Source organism: Ruditapes philippinarum, unplaced genomic scaffold (assembly GCF_026571515.1).
Source record: "Ruditapes philippinarum isolate M1 unplaced genomic scaffold, ASM2657151v2 ctg121_1_1_1_1, whole genome shotgun sequence".
NCBI classification, from domain to species: Eukaryota; Metazoa; Mollusca; class Bivalvia; order Venerida; family Veneridae; genus Ruditapes; species Ruditapes philippinarum.
Window position 1 is genome coordinate 430,001 of NW_026861840.1, and position 21,704 is coordinate 451,704.

At 33.6% G+C, this 21,704-nt stretch overlaps 2 protein-coding genes across 2 annotated transcripts in view; both read right to left on the bottom strand.

Moving 5' to 3' along the window:
* Nucleotides 1-5,049, bottom strand: part of LOC132717021 (cysteine-rich venom protein-like) — a 25,452-nt gene extending 20,403 nt beyond the window's left edge. The window contains exon 1 of the mRNA XM_060700381.1: nt 4,261-5,049. Within this exon, the coding sequence (XP_060556364.1) occupies nt 4,261-4,333 (73 nt within the window). The 5' untranslated portion in view covers nt 4,334-5,049. The remainder of the gene's footprint in view (nt 1-4,260) is intronic.
* A 330-nt stretch (nt 5,050-5,379) lies between these two features.
* LOC132717019 (cysteine-rich venom protein ENH2-like) lies at nt 5,380-20,575 on the bottom strand. Its single transcript, XM_060700377.1, has 11 exons — nt 20,109-20,575; nt 18,802-18,845; nt 15,352-15,433; nt 13,864-13,955; nt 12,124-12,214; nt 11,324-11,466; nt 9,910-9,995; nt 9,552-9,634; nt 8,765-8,869; nt 7,868-7,981; nt 5,380-5,989 (listed from the first exon to the last, which is right to left on the bottom strand). Exons 1-11 carry the CDS (start codon nt 20,176-20,178, stop codon nt 5,766-5,768), a joined length of 1,134 nt encoding a protein of 377 aa, XP_060556360.1. The 5' UTR covers nt 20,179-20,575; the 3' UTR covers nt 5,380-5,765.
* Between the last annotated feature and the right edge of the window lie 1,129 nt (nt 20,576-21,704).

The window sequence follows — 21,704 nt, forward strand, 5'->3', positions numbered from 1 at the left end:
CACCTGTACAGACCCGTTTAAGGGTCATTCATACGTGTTAAGGAACAGAAGCGTTTAGAGTTCTTACGTGTAAAGGTACGGAGGCGTTTTAGGCTCTTATAAATAAAGTTCCTGCGTGTAAAGGTACGGAGGCGTTTTAGGTTCTTTTAAATAAAGGTCCTGCGTGTAAAGGTACAGAGGCGTTTTAGGCTCTTATAAATAAAGTTCCTACGTGTAAAGGTACGGAGGCGTTTTAGGTTCTTTTAAATGAAGTTCCTGCGTGTTAAGGTACGGAGGCGTTTTAGGTTCTTTTAAATAAAGTTCCTGCGTGTTAAGGTACAGAGGCGTTTTAGGCTCTAATAAATAAAGTTCCTACGTGTAAAGGTATGGAGGCGTTTTAGGCTTTTATAAATAAAGTTCCTACGTGCTAAGGTACGGAGGCGTTTTAGGCTCTTATAAATAAAGTTTCTACGTGTAAAGGTACGAAGGCGTTTTAGGCTCTTATAAATAAAGTTCCTACGTGCTAAGGTACGGAGGCGTTTTAGGCTCTTATAAATAAAGTTCCTGCGTGTAAAGGTACAGAGGCGTTTTAGGCTTTTATAAATAAAGTTCCTACGTGTAAAGGTACAGAGGCGCTTTAGGCTTTTATAAATAAGGTTCCTACGTGTAAAGGTACAGAGGCGCTTTAGGCTTTTATAAATAAAGTTCCTACGTGTAAAGGTACAGAGGCGTTTTAGGCTTTTATAAATAAGGTTCCTACGTGTAAAGGTACAGAGGCGTTTTAGGCTCTTATAAATAAAGTTCCTACGTGTAAAGGTACGGAGGCGTTTTAGGCTTTTATTTAGATAAAGTTCTTACGTGTAAAGGTACAGAGGCGTTTTAGGCTTTTATAAATAAGGTTCCTACGTGTAAAGGTACAGAGGCGCTTTAGGCTCTTATAAATAAAGTTCCTACGTGTAAAGGTACGGAGGCGTTTTAGGTTCTTTTAAATAAAGTTCCTGCGTGTAAAGGTACGGAGGCGTTTTAGGTTCTTTTAAATAAAGTTCTTGCGTGTAAAGGTACGGAGGCGTTTTAGGTTCTTTTAAATAAAGTTCCTGCGTGTAAAGGTACAGAGGCGTTTTAGGCTCTAATAAATAAAATTCCTACGTGTAAAGGTATGGAGGCGTTTTAGGCTTTTATAAATAAAGTTCCTACGTGCTAAGGTACGGAGGCGTTTTAGGCTCTTATAAATACAGTTTCTACGTGTAAAGGTACGAAGGCGTTTTAGGTTCTTATAAATAAAGTTCCTACGTGCTAAGGTACGGAGGCGTTTTAGGCTCTTATAAATAAAGTTCCTGCGTGTAAAGGTACAGAGGCGTTTTAGGCTTTTATAAATAAAGTTCCTACGTGTAAAGGTACAGAGGCGCTTTAGGCTTTTATAAATAAGGTTCCTACGTGTAAAGGTACAGAGGCGCTTTAGGCTTTTATAAATAAAGTTCCTACGTGTAAAGGTACAGAGGCGTTTTAGGCTTTTATAAATAAGGTTCCTACGTGTAAAGGTACAGAGGCGTTTTAGGCTTTTATAAATAAAGTTCCTACGTGTAAAGGTACAGAGGCGTTTTAGGCTAAAGTTCCTTCGTGTAAAGGTACAGAGGCGGTTTAGGCTTTTATGAATAAGGTTCCTACGTGTAAAGGTACAGAGGCGCTTTAGGCTCTTATAAATAAAGTTCCTACGTGTAAAGGTAGGGACGCGTTTAAGGGCTGTCTTAATATAACGAGCAAAGGTATGGAATGAAAGCGTTCGTGGGTCGTAAATAATATAGTGTTAATATGTAAGCTTACGGAAACGTTTAAGGGTCTGAAATTAGTATCAGACCAAAACTGAGACAATTTGCGTTTCAAAGAAATTGTCCTTACTTATGACTCATTTCGTTTCTGATTAACAATGCAGATGAACATTAATTCATTGAGGGTTAAAGCGCATGCTATTGTATTTCTTTACTTTTCTGAAGAGATTATAAGGAGAATATAATTTAATTAAGTCTAGAGTATTTTTAAAAAAAACTGAAAATGTTTGTTATAACGGTTTAAAGTTAGTCCTTAAGTAAGTCTAACGTCCTAGAGCTTAGGAGACGCTTCGAACTTTTCTATGAATCGTTGGGTTTTAGGGGCCAGGCGCGTATGAATATAGTGTACATGTTTTTTTGTACAGAATCCTTAAAGGGTTATTCAAAAAAATAATTAACAATAATTTATGTTCATTTTTTATAAATGATAATTTCTTTCTTAATTACATTATGTATAAGCATCAGGTCATCACAAAATGATATTTCTTCTCTAATTTTCTCCAGCTACGTGAAATGTCGACATTTATCTGGCCGACGGTAAAATCGTGTATGCATTTTTATTGTCTCGGCGGGCAAACTCTTACATGATACTGTGTTATGTGTTCTGAATAGTTATGTAAGTTTGCATGTTGTTTTGATTGTTAACAAAGTATCCTAATGATGTATGCGCAAAAACGACGCTATTAGATACATGTAGGTAAAGGTAATTCTAATATATACTTACACATAGTTACTGCAAACGGATCTGTCTCAAAATAATTAGATTCACCACATGACTAATTCATTAATACTCTTTTTTTTTTTTTTTTTTTGTTGTTTTTTTTTTTTTTTTTTAATTTTTGTCAAGCGTGTGTCCTTAAATCTTAACCTTATTTACCGCATTTCTTATCTTACAGAGCAGAGCACACTTTTGATACTGTTTATACATTGTTATGTAATTACATAGAATCTAATGATATTTTAACGAAATGTTTATGATGTCTACAATGTGACACAGTTTCCGTCAATGTGTGTAATTCAGTATTTCTACCATTCTTTTTCCCCGATTTTTTAAACATGATTTGTTTACTCTTCCCATCGAGTACATACCGAGTACCGTGTTATTCTTTAAATCGAGTACCCGATTATTTACCGCTCTACATTTATAATGTTTCTTTGATAAACACGGAAGATAAACGAATGTTAATGAATTTCACAAAACCCAAATTCGCAGATTTAAGTTTTATAAATACTACATTTTATTTCAACTTGTAAGTAAATGATCTTTAAATGTGAATATATCATTGATATAAAATAAAAAAGGAAGAATATGCCATTTATATAAAATAAAAAAGGTAAAACACAGCGTGAAAAATAGGACGATTAGAGCAGAATTTTTATTTAAAGAATTTATCATGTTACAGGTTTTATTTAATACAACATGAATGTATCTCCGATAGTTAATAAATCAAAATAATGTTTCGTGACCGGACTGTGACAGGTCAAGTACGAATGTTTATTGACAATATAATATATAAACGAAAACATGTTACATGTACATCATATATATTTTCCATGTATGTACGTACGTAAATACATTAATTTAGGAGTAACTAGGCGCAAATAATATAGTTTCAGTCAACTAAGATGAAAATATGCTAGTTCATTGTATCGTAAAGTCCGCGTTTGTAAATAAAAACACTCGAATTACTTTTACAATGTACCCTGCTTATTTGTGTGATGAATTTGGAACGGTTTGGCCCTGTAAGATTGCACGGAGGATGTACAGGCTGACCTGGTTATATACTTGTGATCAGTTTGTAATGAGCGCCGACATGTTCGAACCTTTCAGTTTCAGCGGAAATTCTGCTAATCCGGTTACCTCTCATGATTTGTGCAGATACTAAACATTGTATGTGTTCCGAAAGAAAAAAAAACAATAAAGAAAGTATTATTGTCATGAATATCAGAAAAGACTGTAACTAAAATAAGTTTACACAATAATTATTTAAAGTGATATTTTGATACGCAAGAAGTATTCTGGTTGAACGCGATTTCAATGCATGATTTGGAATACATTACAAACTGCTGTACACTAAACGGTTGTAAAACTTCAAAGTGTTTGTAATTTCAGTATAAGAATATAACATGTACTTTGACATACTAAGTTACATACACGTATGACCACTTCAACTAGCCACCTGACACGTTTATTTAGAAAATAAATCCATTGCATTGGAACATTCCCGCTATAAATTATTGTTAAATGATGTTAGATTCGATGGGCTTGTCATGAATGCTTAACATACTTTTGGGCCCTGTTTAAACGGGTTAATTGGTTTTAATCACTTATTTTTTTATCACGATGGCATATGTAACCAATTTTCAGAAAAAAATAAAAATCTCCTTCAATAAGCAGAAGTGGGCGTGGTTATTTCCGTTGGCGAGAAGAAAAATAAGCAAAATAAGCACCTACCTGCAATGTGAATAATCAGAAGCAGCCCAATTCCAAAGTAAACCACGCCCCATGAGGAAAAGTGCACGCCCATTCTGTTATTCTTTCAGGTGGCGTAATATCCAATGTGTGGTCTCTTTATTCACTTAAAATTAGTTCGTACAAATGTTCTCTTCGAACAAAACGGCACAATGTTATCATGTGTACTGATTTTTAAAACAGAAACTTGCGTAAATAAACGAAACCTAAAATTAACATCCAAGTCGTATGTTTAGATAACTATAGCTTGTCTTTTCCTATTAACCAAAGTCTTATGTTTATTGCCTCTATTAAAACTGTATACGGTTCATTTGAATGGTTTATATTTCCGACTTCATTTAATTAAAATCACTTTGAATACGGACGCACTTAAGGATATCAAATAAACAAGAAATAAGTCCAATTTTTACGAATTACACTATAAAAGTTTTGTAAATATAGTCCAATATGTCAAAAACACAATACATATTGATCGTTTAAATTCCTTTTCACAAACTATAGTTTACCAAAACATTCATTACATGTTTAATAAGGTTACTAGTATCATAGATAGTAACATGTTTGTTACTTTATGTATAAATGACTATGAATATACATATACATCCTTATACTGTGGTTAAATTTTGGTTATATGAAATGACTAAATATTTCATTAAAGGTGAGCAATAACTAACGTAAATATTGTAATTGTCACGAGACAATAACGCGCGAGCGCGTTCATAAGACGTTAAGGCGTTCCATATTAATTTTCATGTACATTTGGTATGAATACATTTGATACACTTTCATCATCTTGGTAGGGCGGTAAATTGTAGTTTTAATGATCAACAACACACTTGACCATATCGATCTAAATATAGCCGAACACGGAAGTTATGAAATAAAAATAAGTATAGGCTGTACACACTAATATGTCTTTATGTCAATATTTTGATAAAATGTGTGTCACAGTTTCTGCGAAGCATATTATTGGGAAAAGTACAACAGCTAAAAATGTACCATTGAATTTGATTGATTGTGATGATTTTCAACAAGTAAAGAAAAGATTAAAATTTCATTTTTTCTTCTCATAAGATCAATTATAAAAATACACTCTGAATATACTCTGATTAATAACGATTTTATTTCACACAAATGTTAACAAGAATATCATTCAAACTGATATAGTTAGGAAACGAAATAACTGTATCATTTACTGCAAGTATATGCAATTCAATGGGTATGTATTTTCAAAATTACAAGCACCTTTTTCTTCCAATCACAGCATCATCTATTGCGAGCTGACACAAAATCAACTTGTATCGTCTTATGCATGTGCCGGAAGTAGATTTTTTTCTACGCAATAATAAGTTTAAACTCAGATTATAATAGAAAAAAAAGTATAATTAGTAAGATGAGCATACCTTGATACATGTATGAAATGATATGAAAAGATTCATCGTAAAAAGTTTAAAAAAAAGAAAAAGAAAAATGTCGCCACTGTCTTGTTATGCAAATATTGTAATAAGAACAACAACAACAATACACATAAAGCTGCTTGCGACAACCATGTGTGCTGTAGCTGTAGTGGAAATGGTTGGCGTTTCTGTGACTTGCGGAGTGGCGCCAGTCGTGCTTGTGTCGGTTGCCTGTTGTGTTGTTGTCGTGCTGGTGCCAGTAGGTTGTTGTGTTGTTGTCGTGCTAGCTACGACTGGAGGCTCGAACGCAGCACCTATATAAAATTAAAGACAATATGAAAATGCTTCTTAAAATATAATTACGAAACATATACGGTCTTATAACCTGTCAGGAATATTTATAACGAATTTATAATACAGAAAATTTCCTTTTGTAGAGAAAAAAGTGAGATTTCTTCATAAATCGAGAGTGTATTATATAGCTGTGTACAATATTATAAAGTTTATAATTATATAAAGATTTTTTGACAGGTTATATGGCCCTACATTAACGATTATTTGAAAATATATTCCAAACAACCGTTTATATACGGCCATATAATCTGTCAGAAGTATTTCTTACGGATTTATAATACAGAAAACATCTTTTTTTAGAGAAAAAAGTGACATTTCTTCATAAATTCACAGCAGCAACGTAAATATGTAAATATAAATTGCTAAAACGTCACAATTATCAAATAAAAAGCTTGGTTACAAAAGTGCAGCATTATAATTTTTTAAGTCCATGAAGTTGGCACAGAGATCGACATTAAACATTCAGCTCGACATTCGACATTTCACTGTTGAGCTGGTATGGGAAGCTGGCAAGACATTGAGCAGAACATTCAGCTCGACATTCGTTTTTTTTTACTATTTTTGAATGTCGAGCTGAATGTTGCCAGCTTCACATCCCAGCTCAACATTCAAAAATAGAAAATAAAACGAATGTCGAGCTGAATGTTGCGCTGAATGTCTGGCCAGCTTCATATCGCAGCTCAACATTCAAAAATAGAAGAAAAAACGAATGTCGAGCTGACTGTTGTGCTGAATGTCTAGCAAGCTTCACATCCCAGCTCGACATTCAAAAATAGACAAAAAAAACGAATGTCGAGCTGACTGTTGTGCTGAATGTCTAGCCAGCTTCACATCCCAGCTCGCAATTCAAAGATAGACAAAAAACGAATGTCGAGCTGAATGTTGTGCTGAATGTGGACGCCAGATTCACATCTCAGCTCGACATTCAAAAAGAAGAGAAGAAACGAATGTCGAGCTGAATGTTGTGCTGAATGTCTAGCCAGCTTCACATCCCAGCTCGACATTCAAAAAGAATATAAGAAACGAATATCGAGCTGAATGTTGTGCTGAATGTCTAGCTAGCTTCACATCCTAGCTCAACATTCAAAAATAGAAAAAACGAATGTCGAGCTGAATGTTGTGCTGAATGTCTAGCCAGCTTCACATCCCAGCTCGACACTCAAAAAGAATATAAGAATCGAATATCGAGCTGAATGTTGTGCTGAATATCTAGCCAGCTTTACATCCAAGCTCGACATTCAAAATTATACAAAATACGAATGTCGAGCTGAATGTTGTGCTGAATGTCTAGCCAGCTTCACATCCTAGCTCAACATTCAAAAATAGAAAAAACGAATGTCGAGCTGAATGTTGTGCTGAATGTCTAGCCAGCTTCACATCCCAGCTCGACATTCAAAAAGAATATAAGAAACGAATGTCGAGCTGAATGTTGTGCTGAATGTCTAGCCAGCTTCACATCCCAGCTCAACATTCAAAAATATACAAAATACGAATGTCGGGTTGAATGTTGTGCTGAATGTCTAGCCAGCTTAACATTCCAGCTCAACATTCAAAAAATAGAAAAAACGAATGTCGAGCTGAATGTTGTGCTGAATGTCTAGCCAGCTTCACATTCCATCACAGCATTCAAAAATAAACAAACAAAAAAACAAATGTCGAGCTGAATGTTGTGCTGAATGTCTAGCCAGCTTCACATCTCAGCTCAACAGTGAAAAGTCGAATGTCGAGCTGAATGTTTAATGTCGATCTCTGTGCCAACTTCATGGACTTAATTTTTTTTTTATAATACTGAGCGTTTCGTGAATCAATACACATGTATGGATGTACACGTGACTTACTCGGACACCAGTTACACATTACAGGACATTCCTGTGGCACATTGCTGAATATTTCACATTTGCTGGCCCCATACTGGTTGCAATATGACGCTTCTATATTTCCGTCACAGTTTACTGAAATAAATTGTAAGTGATTTTTAAGTGTGTAAAAAACAGCTCAAACATGCATAGATACTTTTACTTAAATTAATGCAGAAAAATTTCTTTTTTTTTCTTCTTTCTTTCTTTCTTTCTTTCTTTCTTTCTCTCTTTATTTATTTATTTATTTATTTATTTATATTTTGCATCATCATCCATGATGTGCTTATAGGACTGTTCTAGTGTGTTCACTTATAAGCTGCTAAAGGGAGAGTAATGTTTTCTACTTACACAATTTCATAACTATATCTCCATGTTTTGTATCATTAATCATGTATTCAAGGCAATTTATTTCTCTATTTTTAGAATCTCTTTATGAATTTGTTGCACCGTTTTCGCTTAAAGTTACATTTATTTACCCCTTATTGCATTACTGTCCGCGCAATGATTTCTCCAGGAGATTCACAACGTCATTCTGTACTTAGAGTTTTAGTGAAAAAAATAATTCGTATTGGTGCCATCATTAAAAGAAGATTGCATTAACTCTAAGACATATTTTCACCAAGGAAAATTACAATTAAACATATGCACGGAAATTAATGCAAATTATTGTCTGTTTAAGTTATTAGTTCAGTAGATGTCAAATCGCTAAACTTGAAACAGAGAGGATCGCACATTCGACGACAGTTACTTTTTAATTTTTCAGTACTTTGCATTTTAACTTCATTGTTGTTCACAGTGCATCGCAATATGTAATCAAGGGAGTTAATGAAGCGTTTGCTAAGTACAATCTATACACTGATAAAATGTCATACTTACAGCCGCACGTGGGTGCCAAGAAAAACGGCAGGTTATTTACACAGTTACACGTGCATGTACTAAAGTCCATAGTTCCCCCATTCAGGCAAACAACTCCACCACAGTCTGGTGGATAAAAATAAAGAAAAAGTTAAAGCACATGTATATACTCTCTGAATCATGAATGTACAAAAATATCTTTTTGAAATCAACATATCATTTATTGAAAACACGTTTCACTTCAAGCCTCCAGATGACACAAAATATTTCAAGGAAATCAAACTTGAGAAAAACGTTTTTTTTAAAGAAAAGTAAAAGATTCAAGATTCAAGTAATAAGTGCCTGTTATGTGCAATTAATGACTGATTTTGCAATACATGAACATGTATTTATTATCATATTTCTAAAAAAAACTTTACAGTTTTTCATATTTTGACCCCCTTTTTGGTAATTTGTAACCTTTGCTATGTATTAATAACTTTCTTTGATAACTTCACAATATTTTATCTTTAGATACATTTTGAAAATTTTAACTAAAATTGGCGTGAATAGCGTGAAGGCGTGCTGCTTTAATTTCTGTAATGGACATGACCTAGTTTGAATTTGGAATAGTTCCTTGTTAGGTATACAGCCAATGACAAACAGCCTGGTAACACGTGACAGTAGACCAAGGCCAATCATTTACGGAAATAACAACCTGTCTGTGTCTATAAGGTTTATTTATTTATTTGTTTATTTCGAATTATAGGCGGTAGATATAGATGCATGTATATATAAAACTACATTTTAAAAATGTTGCGCCACCTACCACATAGACCATCATCGCAATTGCTGAAACACGCAGTACACTTTCCGCCAGACGTGTATGGTTTATCGCTGCCAGAGTTTCCACTGAATAAAATATAGAAAGTTTTGTTTTATCTACACCAAATTACCCCTAGTTTCCTTGGAAACACTGTAACGTTGGTTGTTTGAGTGCATCGATGACCGCTTCCGGTTTCTTACTGTCATAAAATGGTAGACTTTAAACATGAACAATATATTTTTACTCGATTCTTACTTAGCGAAAGGTGAATATTACTACTATATTAAAACATATCTTTAAATAATTTTCCTTCATTTTTATTACAAATTATCAATTAGCAGAGATAATTAAAAAAACTCACGCAGGACCATAGTTGCATACGTAGTAATGTGTGGTCCCGCATTTTGCATATCCGCAACCTATCTTTGAACTTTTGGCCCAAATCATCTAGCAAAATAAAAATTTACATAAAGTGAATAAATTAATCAATTCTTGAAATTCTTGTCCAACAAGAAAAAGAAGTGTTGAATCGTTACTTTTAAGTTGCTATATGAACTACAAGTACATAAAATTCAATGAGTTTACTCAAACACTATACTGTATCTCGTTACTTTACACAAACTTCATATTTTCATGTGACGTTCAAATGTCAATTCATGTTACGTGCAAACGACATTTCATATGACGATCAAAGTTATTTCATATGGTTGTAAAACGTCATTTCCTGCCACGATCAAAGTTATTTCATATGTTTGTCACACGTCATTTCATGTGACGGTCAACGTTATTTCGTATGGTCGTCAAACGTCATTTCATGTGACGATCAAAGTTATTTCATATGATTATTAAACGCCATTTTATGTGACGGTCAACGTGATAACATGTGACGACCAAAGTTACTTCATACGATTGTCAAACGTCATTTCATGTGACGGTCAACGTCATTTCATATGACGATCAACGTTATTTCATATGGTTGTCAGACGTCCGTTTATGTGACGATCAAAGTTATTTCATATGATTGTCAAACGTCATTTTATGTGACGATCAAAGTTATTTCATATGATTGTCAAACGTCATTTCATATGACGATCAACGTTATTTCATATGATTGTCAAACGTCATTTTATGTGACGATCAAAGTTATTTCATATGACTGTCAAACGTCATTTCATATGACGATCAACGTTATTTCATATGAGTGTCAAACGTCATTTCATATGACGATCAAAGTCATTTTATATGATTGTCAAACGTCATTTTATATGACGATCAACGTCATTTCATATGACAATCAACGTTATTTCATATGGTTGTCAAACGTCATTTTATGTAACGATCTAAGTTATTTCATATGATTGCCAAACGTCATTTCATGTGACGATCAACGTTATTTCATATGATTGTCAAACGTCATTTCATAAGACGATCAACGTTATTTAATATGATTGTCAAACGTCATTTCATGTGACGATCAAAGTTATTTCGTATGATTGTCAAACGTCCTTTCATGTGACGGTCACCGTCATTTTATGTGATGGTCAAACGTCATTTCATGTGACGATCAAAGTCATTTCCATTGAAGTTGATTTCCAATTTCTGTATACAATTAAAATATCAAATGACGTAACCTATATGTAATATGAAGCGAATTTATCAAACAACCACTCACAGGGGCTTTACCTGCATGTGATGTCTAGTGACTTTGCCAAATTATCGCTTCCGGTTACCTGTGCCTAAGTGTGTTATTATTTTAAAACATCAGGTGACCTTACCTGAGTATAATGTCCGACAACTTGATTAGTTGGACTTCCGTTTGTAGCATAATCATAATCGGCCTTTTCGTCTTCCCAGCCCTGCATAGCGCTACTCCAGTCTGAATAGCCCATCGCCAAATTCTGACCAACAGTAAACCGACCTGTGTAGCATTTATTCAATAAGGCATTACATTTTTACTCTCATTGATATATTGTATCAATTTTTATACTTTTGATTTAATATTCAGTTTGTAAAAGTTGTTTCCCTTTGACTTGAATGCTACATGTATTATTATGCATAACACAGTGAAAATCAAAGTATTTGATTGATACTCCAAAAAGGTTGGGGATAACAGGCCCACGTGAAGTCATACATGGCTTCTCTTCATCCCCCACAGCTAGTGGCTGTCATGCTTCGATATTGCCATTATAAGTGGAGGAGGATAGTGGTGACATTTTAATTTCATGAACTCACAAATTGTACCGGGTTCGAGTCCATATCAAGGGCATCGATTGAGCAAGAATTTGCCAAACACAATTTCTTTTCACTCAGGTATTAATAGGTACGACAGAGGTCGGTATAACATGTTTGCGTCATATTATGCTTGTGAGAGAATCTGTAAATCATATCATATCATATCATATCATATCATACTTACCATATCATACATATCATATCATACCATATCATATCATATATATCATATCATACTTATCATATCATATCATATATATCATATCATATCATACTTATCAAATCATACCATTCCATATCATATCATATATACTATTGCGAAAATATTTGTGTGTTGTATTACCAAATGCGTATCTTTTATAGTTATCGTCGTGACTTTGAACGCAGTTTTCCGCCCATCTCTGTGCAGTGTTGGCTATTTCGTCATCCCACATCTGTAAACGTTAAATGAAATCACGTTACGTAAATGGCATATGTGTACAAAAATATGTGTATGTGGGGTTTTTTTTGCCGTTTTTATTTAAAAAAAAAACGGTATTAATCAAGATCTATGTACTGAGTGAATATAAAATATATTTTTTAGGAAATCAACGAAAATGAATAAAATATCGTGTAAGAATAGTGTGTGCGTGCGTGCGTGCGTATGTGGGGGTGTTGGTTGTTGTTGTTGTTGGTGGTGGTGCTGCTGCTGTATTCAAATGTATATTTCATGTACGTAAATTTAAGTTAAACTGAAAAATCTTTTTAAACATCTTACTTCATATAAGCTTGAATATAGCAAATGTTTGGAATTCGTTTTAACATACAATCAAATTCAGTTGTTTTTTTCTCTTCAATAAAAACTTATGTTTATTTACAAAGTCATCGTTTGTAGATTTCAAAGTGAAAAAAAACCCTTTCAATATGTTATTTTATTACTGATACATTTTCAATTTTCATGAATCAAAAGGAAAATAACCGTTCAATTCACCTGACGCAATTAATTCATTTTTTAAATTCTTTGCTTGATTTGATGATAAAAAATATAAATATATATTTGAATACACGCCGATAAAACAAGTTTTACAAATGTCAATTTATTGAAAATGTTGTATTCATATGGTCACACGGACTCTATAAAGGTCATAAATTATGGCGACTTTCCAGGTTGACTAGCGACATAAGACCTAAGTTGCCATTTAAGGCACGAGCGGCGGGTACCTGAATAGAACTTTGACTTTCCGTATAGACTAGCTTTATAGTTTCATGCTGTGGGGGAGGTGGTGAGGGTATTGGTTTGAGATGGCATTTGAGGGATTTGGGTGGTGGAGGGGGTTTGGCAATTTATTCAAAGCCACTCGGACACAGATTACTACAGGTTGTATTTGACAGATGTTCGCCCAATAACGTTTTAAATACCCGATGCGTTGGAGAATATGATTGCGAAAGAGGCGAGGCAACTTGCGATAGTGACTAGGCCGGGGGCAAACACAATAGGGATTTGTGGTATGGGTCACGGTCAGGACTATAACAATGTCATAATTGGAGTGAGGTTTGTGGTCGGGACTGGACTTGACTTATTGTAACGGCTATGGTAGACTTTGTGACAGGTCCTAAAGAAGGGTTCGAGTAAGGGTTTGTCGTATTGGCTAAGACTGGGATTTGTGGTAGGGGCCGTCTGTAGCAGAGTGAGTTATAAATGAGCTGCGTCACGACAAAACCAACATAATGGGTTTGCGACCAGCATGGATCCAGACCAGCCTGCGCATCCGCGCAGTCTGATCAGGATTCATGCTGTTCGCTATCAGTTTCTCTACTTGTTATAGGGGTTGTAAGCGAACAGCATGGATCCTGATCAGACTGCGCAGATGCGCAGGCTGGTCTGGATCCATGCTGGTCGCAAACCCATTATGTTGGTTTTGTCATGACGCGGCTCAAATTATGTTAGGTGTTTGTTTAAAGGGCTAGAGTAAGGGTTTGTGGTATGGACCAAGGCTGATGTATATGCAGTATTACGGAGTAAGGTATGGATAATGTGAGGGGTTTGCGAAATGGTGGGGAATGAGTTTATGCAAGGGATAGGAGTATGGGTGTGGTCACTTACCATCTTCATCATATCGGTTGCCGTTGGAGACACCTCGCGCCTGGCCTTGTTATGGTGGTTTAATATAGTAGTGACGTCATCGCTCGATACACCTTATAGAAAATAAAAATATTTATAAATATATTCATTATGCATTTTACACTATTACAATTATGTAAATATGTTTGACAGCTTTATTACATTGTTTAACCTTTTATTACTTTGACATTATTTTCAGCACTGAAATTTTTATTCAGTCATAACTGAATACAATTTAAAAAGAATTTTTTACTATTTACAAAATGTAAATATTTCATTATTGTAACCAGCATGTGATGTTATATTTTTTATTTATTTTGTTTGCATTATTTACTTCTTATGTAAATATATAAATACACGAATTCGTAACAGTTATTTATCAACTATGTATTGAAAATGTCTGTCAAAAGTTTATCAGGCCAAAAATATCTGTTTTTGGTCTCCGACACAAAATTAAAATGATGTTTGTTAGGTAGGAATTTCTTTCCGTTTTTATAAAACAATAAAAAAAGGGGTTTTACATACAATGTCATGTATATTATATAGATTTTTGAAAAGGTGGACAGGAAAATAAAATGTCTATGGTAGGCAGTTTGGTAGGGAGATCTGAAACAAAACATTTTTTCGTTCGGCAATATAAAATTTCTATCAATAAGATATGTCAACAAAATTCACTTTGTCACACTCAAAATAGACACTTATGATAGGTTATAATTTCACAAAGATAGATTATTTGATTTTTCGCTCTTAACAAAGGGTCTTTCCGTGTATTGATTGTTTGCCATAATCGGTATAGCTTTCAAAAGAATTATTTAAATGCTAAAAGAAGGCTACAGAACTGTCCGAGTAATCTTCTGAGATCTATTTATTGTTCTGCAATCTTTTTTTCTCCCGAGCTTTATACGAATATTTCAGCAACAATTTCGAGGTCTATTTAAGTTCCGTGTTTATGCCAGTATTCTCTGGAGGTTTAAGCATTCTTCGTATACAATATTGGTCCGTATGGCTCGCCTGGTTTGACTACTATGTCATCGTGTTTTGGCTGCTATGTCATCGTGTTTCGGCTACTATGTCATCGTGTTTTGACTACTATGCCCCCATTGTTTAACTACTACGTGCTATATAGAGTTTTAGCAACTATGACCTTGTGCTTGATCTTATACGCCCTCTTTTTTTTGATAGTGATTTTATGAATATGCCCTGTTGGTTTGACTAGTTTGCCCTCGTTGTTTGTCTACTACGCCCTCTTGGTTTCATTATTATGCTCTCGTGGTTTGTCTTATGCGCCCTCGTAGTTGGACAGCTATGTTCTCGTGCTTTGTCCATTATCACGTGTATGCTCTCGTGGTTTGACAATTATGTCGTCATGGGTCCTCTACTGTGCCTTCTACTTTGAGCTCAAAACATAAACAACGCTTAGAAAAACTTATTATTATACCTGAAATTAAAAAAAAAACATAAGCATTGTACCTGAGGCTTGTACGTCACTTGAGGGTTCTTTGCACGCGGAATGATCTGAAGTGATTGTCTTGTACTTTTCCGCACAATCGACCTGTAATAGAAAAATAAATAAAAGACCTGAATAAATCCATTATTAATTTTTCATACGGTTGGTTGGACATTGTACTTAAAACTTATTTACTAGTATTTACACTTTAGTTAACATATTACGCCTATTAACTATCTTGCAACGAAAATGAAAGTTGAAAGCTAACGAAAAATTTCCAAAATCCACATACAGAGTGGGATTTTATAATTAAGATGTATTTTTTGACCTATTTATATGGATGACCTAAATAAAAGCTGACCTTTATTGAATCTGACCTTTCTATAGACTGACCTTCATATAATCCGGACAGCATAAAAAACGGTGTGATTTCGATCTGACATACTTATGAAATGAACTAAACAAACAATAGACTGGTCTATGTAGATGCAAATGCCCTAGAAATTTGTTATGAGATGTTGTAATAAATAAATATAATTGATGGGTGTGAGTCATAAACAAATAATTGTTTCTGAAGGTATAACAAGTAAATTTATGGCATTTACTTTACTCAATAAATGTCAAGCAGACGACATAAATCAGAGACTGGAACAGATGAAATACTTGTTTATGAACCCTTAAAAAGAGAAAAATTATGCAAAAACTGTCAGTAACTGTACTGTGTTTCATACATAGAAATTTAATATAAATCGCCCGAAATTTTGCTGACTTATAACTAGACATGATGACTTCAAAACCGGATATGTTTAAGGCGGATATCTTTTTTATTTTTTTCTGAAAATCAAGATTTAATATTAGTTTTCTCAAAATACCCGTAATTAAAATATAGGTATCATTATATGTGTTAAATTTTCATACACCTGTACGGGCGGTAATATGATACGGTTGACAAAAAACTGATATACAAGCATATGTGGTAATATGAGCAAGGGAGGTTACTGTCACCATATTTCTAAATCCCAATTATTTTAAAGGGTGAGTGATTTAGGACGATGGCGCTTACGACCAATTGCCACTCTGACCAGGCTAAGGGGGCAGGGAATCCAAAAAATTAGCAATTATGTAGTTCAGTGAGGCCAAATTTGTATTTCAAAATATATTACACAGGTAGATAACCAGTTGTACAGCACTATTTAAAGATATATGACATACATTGAAGTAAATAATAGTTGGTATGCGTTGCTACTAAAATAATGACTAACAGCAATTTATATTTACCCCCACCCATCAAATATCACAGCTGAACTAAGCTTATATGGGCAACCTTCATGAAGGTGCAGGATACTCCAGAACTCGCCCGATTCCTTTAAAAATATCACTAACGTTTAGATTTTTCACAAAATTTATCCAAAGGTTCTTGTTTGGCGCCAGCTGTGAATGCTTGATATTTAACTTTTTCACCTCCATTCGGAGAGTCACAAATACATACAAAGCTACCAAAATGTTTAGTTTCGGGTAAAAACCCAAAAAATAACGCTCAGCTTCTATAATAGTCAGATATTTTATCGAGTTACTTGTTCGTTCGCCGGGGTTGCGATAAGCCTTGTGGTAAATATGGCCTATATACTTGAAAGCAATTTCATAAGATTAGCGATACAGCGTACAGCCGAAATAAGCATTTTAAACATTAAAAGGCAAAGTTCATTGACCCTAATCCTGTGTTATTGGCAAACGAAATACAAACATATTTGACAGGGAACCAGACTTATAACAACTCTCACTTCCGTGACAAGGAACCAGACTTATAACAACTCTCACTTCCGTATCCGGTTTACAATGTAATAATCGTACAAAATTTTATGTACAAGACTTGATGATGAATTAGACTTGAAGTTCGTTGAAGTTTTGATATAAATTATCAAGTGGTCATAATTTTGCACATGTATGTTGATATCCGGAAAACGCGAACTTCCTTCTCAGCTGAATTTCCGTCATTTTGTGTATTTAGCTGCTTCTGAATAAAATTGTCTTTTTATTTTTTATTTTTTCATTTTCCATCTTGAAGTGAAAATGCTTATAGCAATATAGCAATTAATTTAACCTATGAAATGCACACTGGCAAATGCCATTTAGCTATTGACTAGGAAGTGCATAGCGCAGTATTTCATAAAATATTAGAATAGTTGATGAATTCAGTATTACCGACTATATCATGTTGCAAGCGTGCATGCATAACTGTTTTATTATAGTTTGAAACTGTTCAACATTATATTTCGAAAGACCCTGCAGGCACATACAATGCGACACCAGAAGCAAGGTAACATGGAAAATTTACTGTCTGTGCATGCAGAGATAACTCCGTGTACAAGCGCTTAATTAATAATTTACCCTCAATACAAAATTCACAATAGCAAGTTACTTGTCTACTGTAGGGTATTAAGAGCATCATGCCCCCAAGTTCATGCTAATTTTCATGAACATTTTGAAAATAGATTTTATAGTAAAATATTGTGAAGCACATACAATTCACATAGATTACAAAAAAGTGGTCAAAAGTTGCAAACATGGCCCTTACTGCGTTAGTCACGCAATAAAGATTATTTTTTTAAGATGAAAATTTTGATAAGGGTATTTTTTGCTAAATTAAAAAGTTGAAGTTTTTTTAATACAATTTCTTTTCACTTTATCTTATTTTGAGAATTATCATAATTATAATAAAAATGTTGGTGTCTTCTTTCATCCCATCATGATATTACAAAAATATATGACCTACTAATATTCACTGATACATATAGCACCTGTAAATGACGCCTACACTATTGTAGTTGTTTCATGTCTATATAATATTTGGTTGTCGTTTGGAGACTTTGGTTACAATAATAGTTTTCTTTAAGTTCTTTTTTGCTATTTTTAAGACTAGAATATTTTCTATTTTTATTTGTAATTAAAAGTTAAAAAAAAATTTAATACAATCTCGTTTCATTTTTTTTTTCTTATTTTGTAAATTATCATAATTATAATAAAAATGTTGGTGTTTTCTTTCATCCCATCATGATATTACAAAAATATATGACCTACTAATATTCACTGATACATATAGCACCTGTAAATGACGCCTACACTATTGTAGTTGTTTCATGTCTATATAATATTTGGTTGTCGTTTGGAGACTTAGATTACAATAATAGTTTTCTTTAAGATCCTTTTTTGCTATTTTTAAGACTATTATATTTTCTAATTTTATTTTTAATTTCATTCGTTCGTTCGATCAATTCCTTCTTTTTTCCTTCGTTCGCTCCAACCTTCGTCCGATCCTTTCTTTGTTCGTTCAGTCGTTCGTTCCTTCCTTCCTTCCTTCTTTCCTTCCTTTCTTCCTTTCTTCCTTCCTCCCTTCCGTCCTTCATTCATTCATATTTATTCATATTCATATTATTCATTCAGTCATATATTCATTCTAACCGAAAAACTCTTACCTGTCTTTTTTCTCGAAGATGTGGGTCAACATTTAGTGCCTTGCCTAAATAAAGAAAAGAACATACATTTGTAACTTGGAACTAAGACATTTTATGCAACGCAACATTTGTTGATGCAGTTAAAATTTTGATATATCCGCGTTGACCTTCGTATTGTCATACTCACTTATTTTAAAGGTGGCAAAATGTTGCAGGATATAATTAATCGGGACACTGTTAAAGCAGCATGCTTCCAGATTCATGCTAATTTTCATGAACAAAAAATTTAATGTATTAAAAAGTAAAATATTGTCAAGTGAAAAGTGAAAGTATTTTACACATTGCAAATGGTACTTAAAATCTACGAAAATGATCAAAAATAGATCAGAAAATGTAGAAATGGCCGTAATGGCGTTAGTAAAGCACTAGAAATATGGAGTAATCAACTGGAAACTAAGTCATTATTTCCATTTATCATGTAAATTATTTCTTAAACTGTAAATGTTTTTAATATTCTTAAAATCTTATTGCATTTTCTCAAGTTTGATTTTCTTGAAATATTTCGGCTCATCTAGAGGCTTTAAGGTCATATGGTAACTTTTATCAAGACTCCAGTGTGCATTTATGACCCGAACAGGTGATTTTCCGTATAAGCTTCCATATGAAAGTTTCCTTGGCGGGATTCGAACCACATCGGTCCTGGAGGTCCCATCCCATATTATCTCAAAGAATATGAATAATATATTAATGACTTAGTGTTGAGTGTCTAAAATTATATATTCCAGAAATAAAAAACCTGCTTTTGAATGTTACGTACGTTAAGTTGTGACGTCACATTCTCCAACTCATATTAGCCGCGTCACGACAAAACCAACATAGTGCATTTGCGACCAGCATAGATCCAGACCAGCCTGCGCATTCGCGCAGTCTGACCAGGATCCATGCTTTTCGATATCACTTTCTCTCCTTGTAAAAGGGTTGGTAAGCGAACAGCATGGATCCTGATCAGACTGCGCGGATGCGCAGGCTGGTCTGGATCCATGCTGGTCGCAAATGCACTAAGTTGGTTTTGTTGTGACGCGGCTCATATATAGATTTTTTTCGCATTTAAAGGGATTAGGACTAATACTGATAATGAGTTATTTTTTAATATATTTATATTCTCTTTTTATATTTATCTATTTATTTTACTTATGTTTTAAGATTTTAAAAAGTCTATCATCTAAGGAATGTTTTCTTAAATCTATGACAGTTATTAATTCTTAAATCTATGACAGTTATTAATTCTTAAATCTATGACAGTTATTGATACATGAAAAAATGCTTACCTTCATGGGAAAGAATTAGTAACACAAACAATAAATAGTGACAACAGATTAATGACCGTGTCACCAACATCGTAGAAATATATTTCTTTTAATTACTTAAATCAATAACTTTAAATTTTCTTTCGTCTATTTCACTTTTATACACTTAACAGAAATGTACGTTGAAAGCAATGAATTTCCAGGACTTTAAAATTCAACAAAATACTAAATTCATTAAAATCCATATGAAAAAAATCAACCAATACAACCACGTCTCATTTTTATTTACTTTATCTAACAGTTGATACACGTATAAAGAAAGAACAAGCTCTTGCGCTTTTGAAGTTATCCAATTTCTCTCTTTTTTTCTTTTAACATATATTTTTACGGGTGAATTGAATACAAAATTGAAATTTAAACACTGAAATAAACTAAATCAATTAATGAGTTTAGATGATGCCGATTGTATTCTAAAGTCATCAAGCATGGCAATTGTGTTAATTTATTATTATAAGTAGGTTAAAATTTATACGCCTGAAGTATGTATAATTAAGATCAACTTATGAATTTCCCTGTGTGAAGTTCGTATCAGTTATTGACTTTGTCTATAAGGTGAGGCCCCGTTGTTGTCGTCGTAGTCGTCATCGTCGTCATAACTCGTGTCCGCAGTTATGTCGGAACTCAATACGTCTAAATTAACATTTAGGTATATTACATTTATTTCAGCATAGAATGATAAACCATGACATATTTAAGTAATATACATTTAAGTTTAGTATATGATTAATATACATATTTACGCTAGATTATTGATTAACAAGTTTGAGAGGGAAGTCAGTGACTTCCTGGTGGTGGTTTGGTCAAGACACCCAGTACAATTGCGTTTTTGATGCTTGCTGAAATGAAAATGATTATTCTACGCAACAAACGCATATAAAACATTGTAGATTGAATTAAACACTTATACGTTCCGACAAGTGTGATGAATTATTGATAAGCAAACTGTTTCAATTATAGTTATTAAAGATTGCGTGATGAATTAATTGATTAATTCTTGCAAAAGAGATCATTCCCGAACGTTATATTGTGAGCTCGACATAAATTATTGAAGTTATTGATGAAGGTAAACTATGAAAAGGAAATGGTATAGATGGAATACCTACTGAAGCCTTAAAGAATGACACCGCTGTTATGTTTATGTACTCTCTGTTTAATGTATGTTTCAAAAGTGGTACAATTGCAAATATTTGTGGTAAAAGCATCATTAACCCTATTCCTAAGTCCGCAAGTATGGATCCAAGGAACCCATTATCATATAGGGGAATTTCTTTAACTTGTTCTGTTTATAAACTCTATTGTGCTATTTTAGATAATACACTGAGTAACTGGGCTGAAAATCGAGATATCATTGTTGACGAACAGAACAGTAAGAAGCACTATTGATCATTAATCTACGCTAACAAATATTATTGATACTAGGAAAAACGTATTTAGTCTACATTTGCTGCTTTTATAGATTTTAAAAAGGCATATAAAAATATAAATAGAGATTTACTATGGAAAAAAATTTATGACATAGGTATAAAATGTTGGGTGCTGTACAATCTTTGTATGATT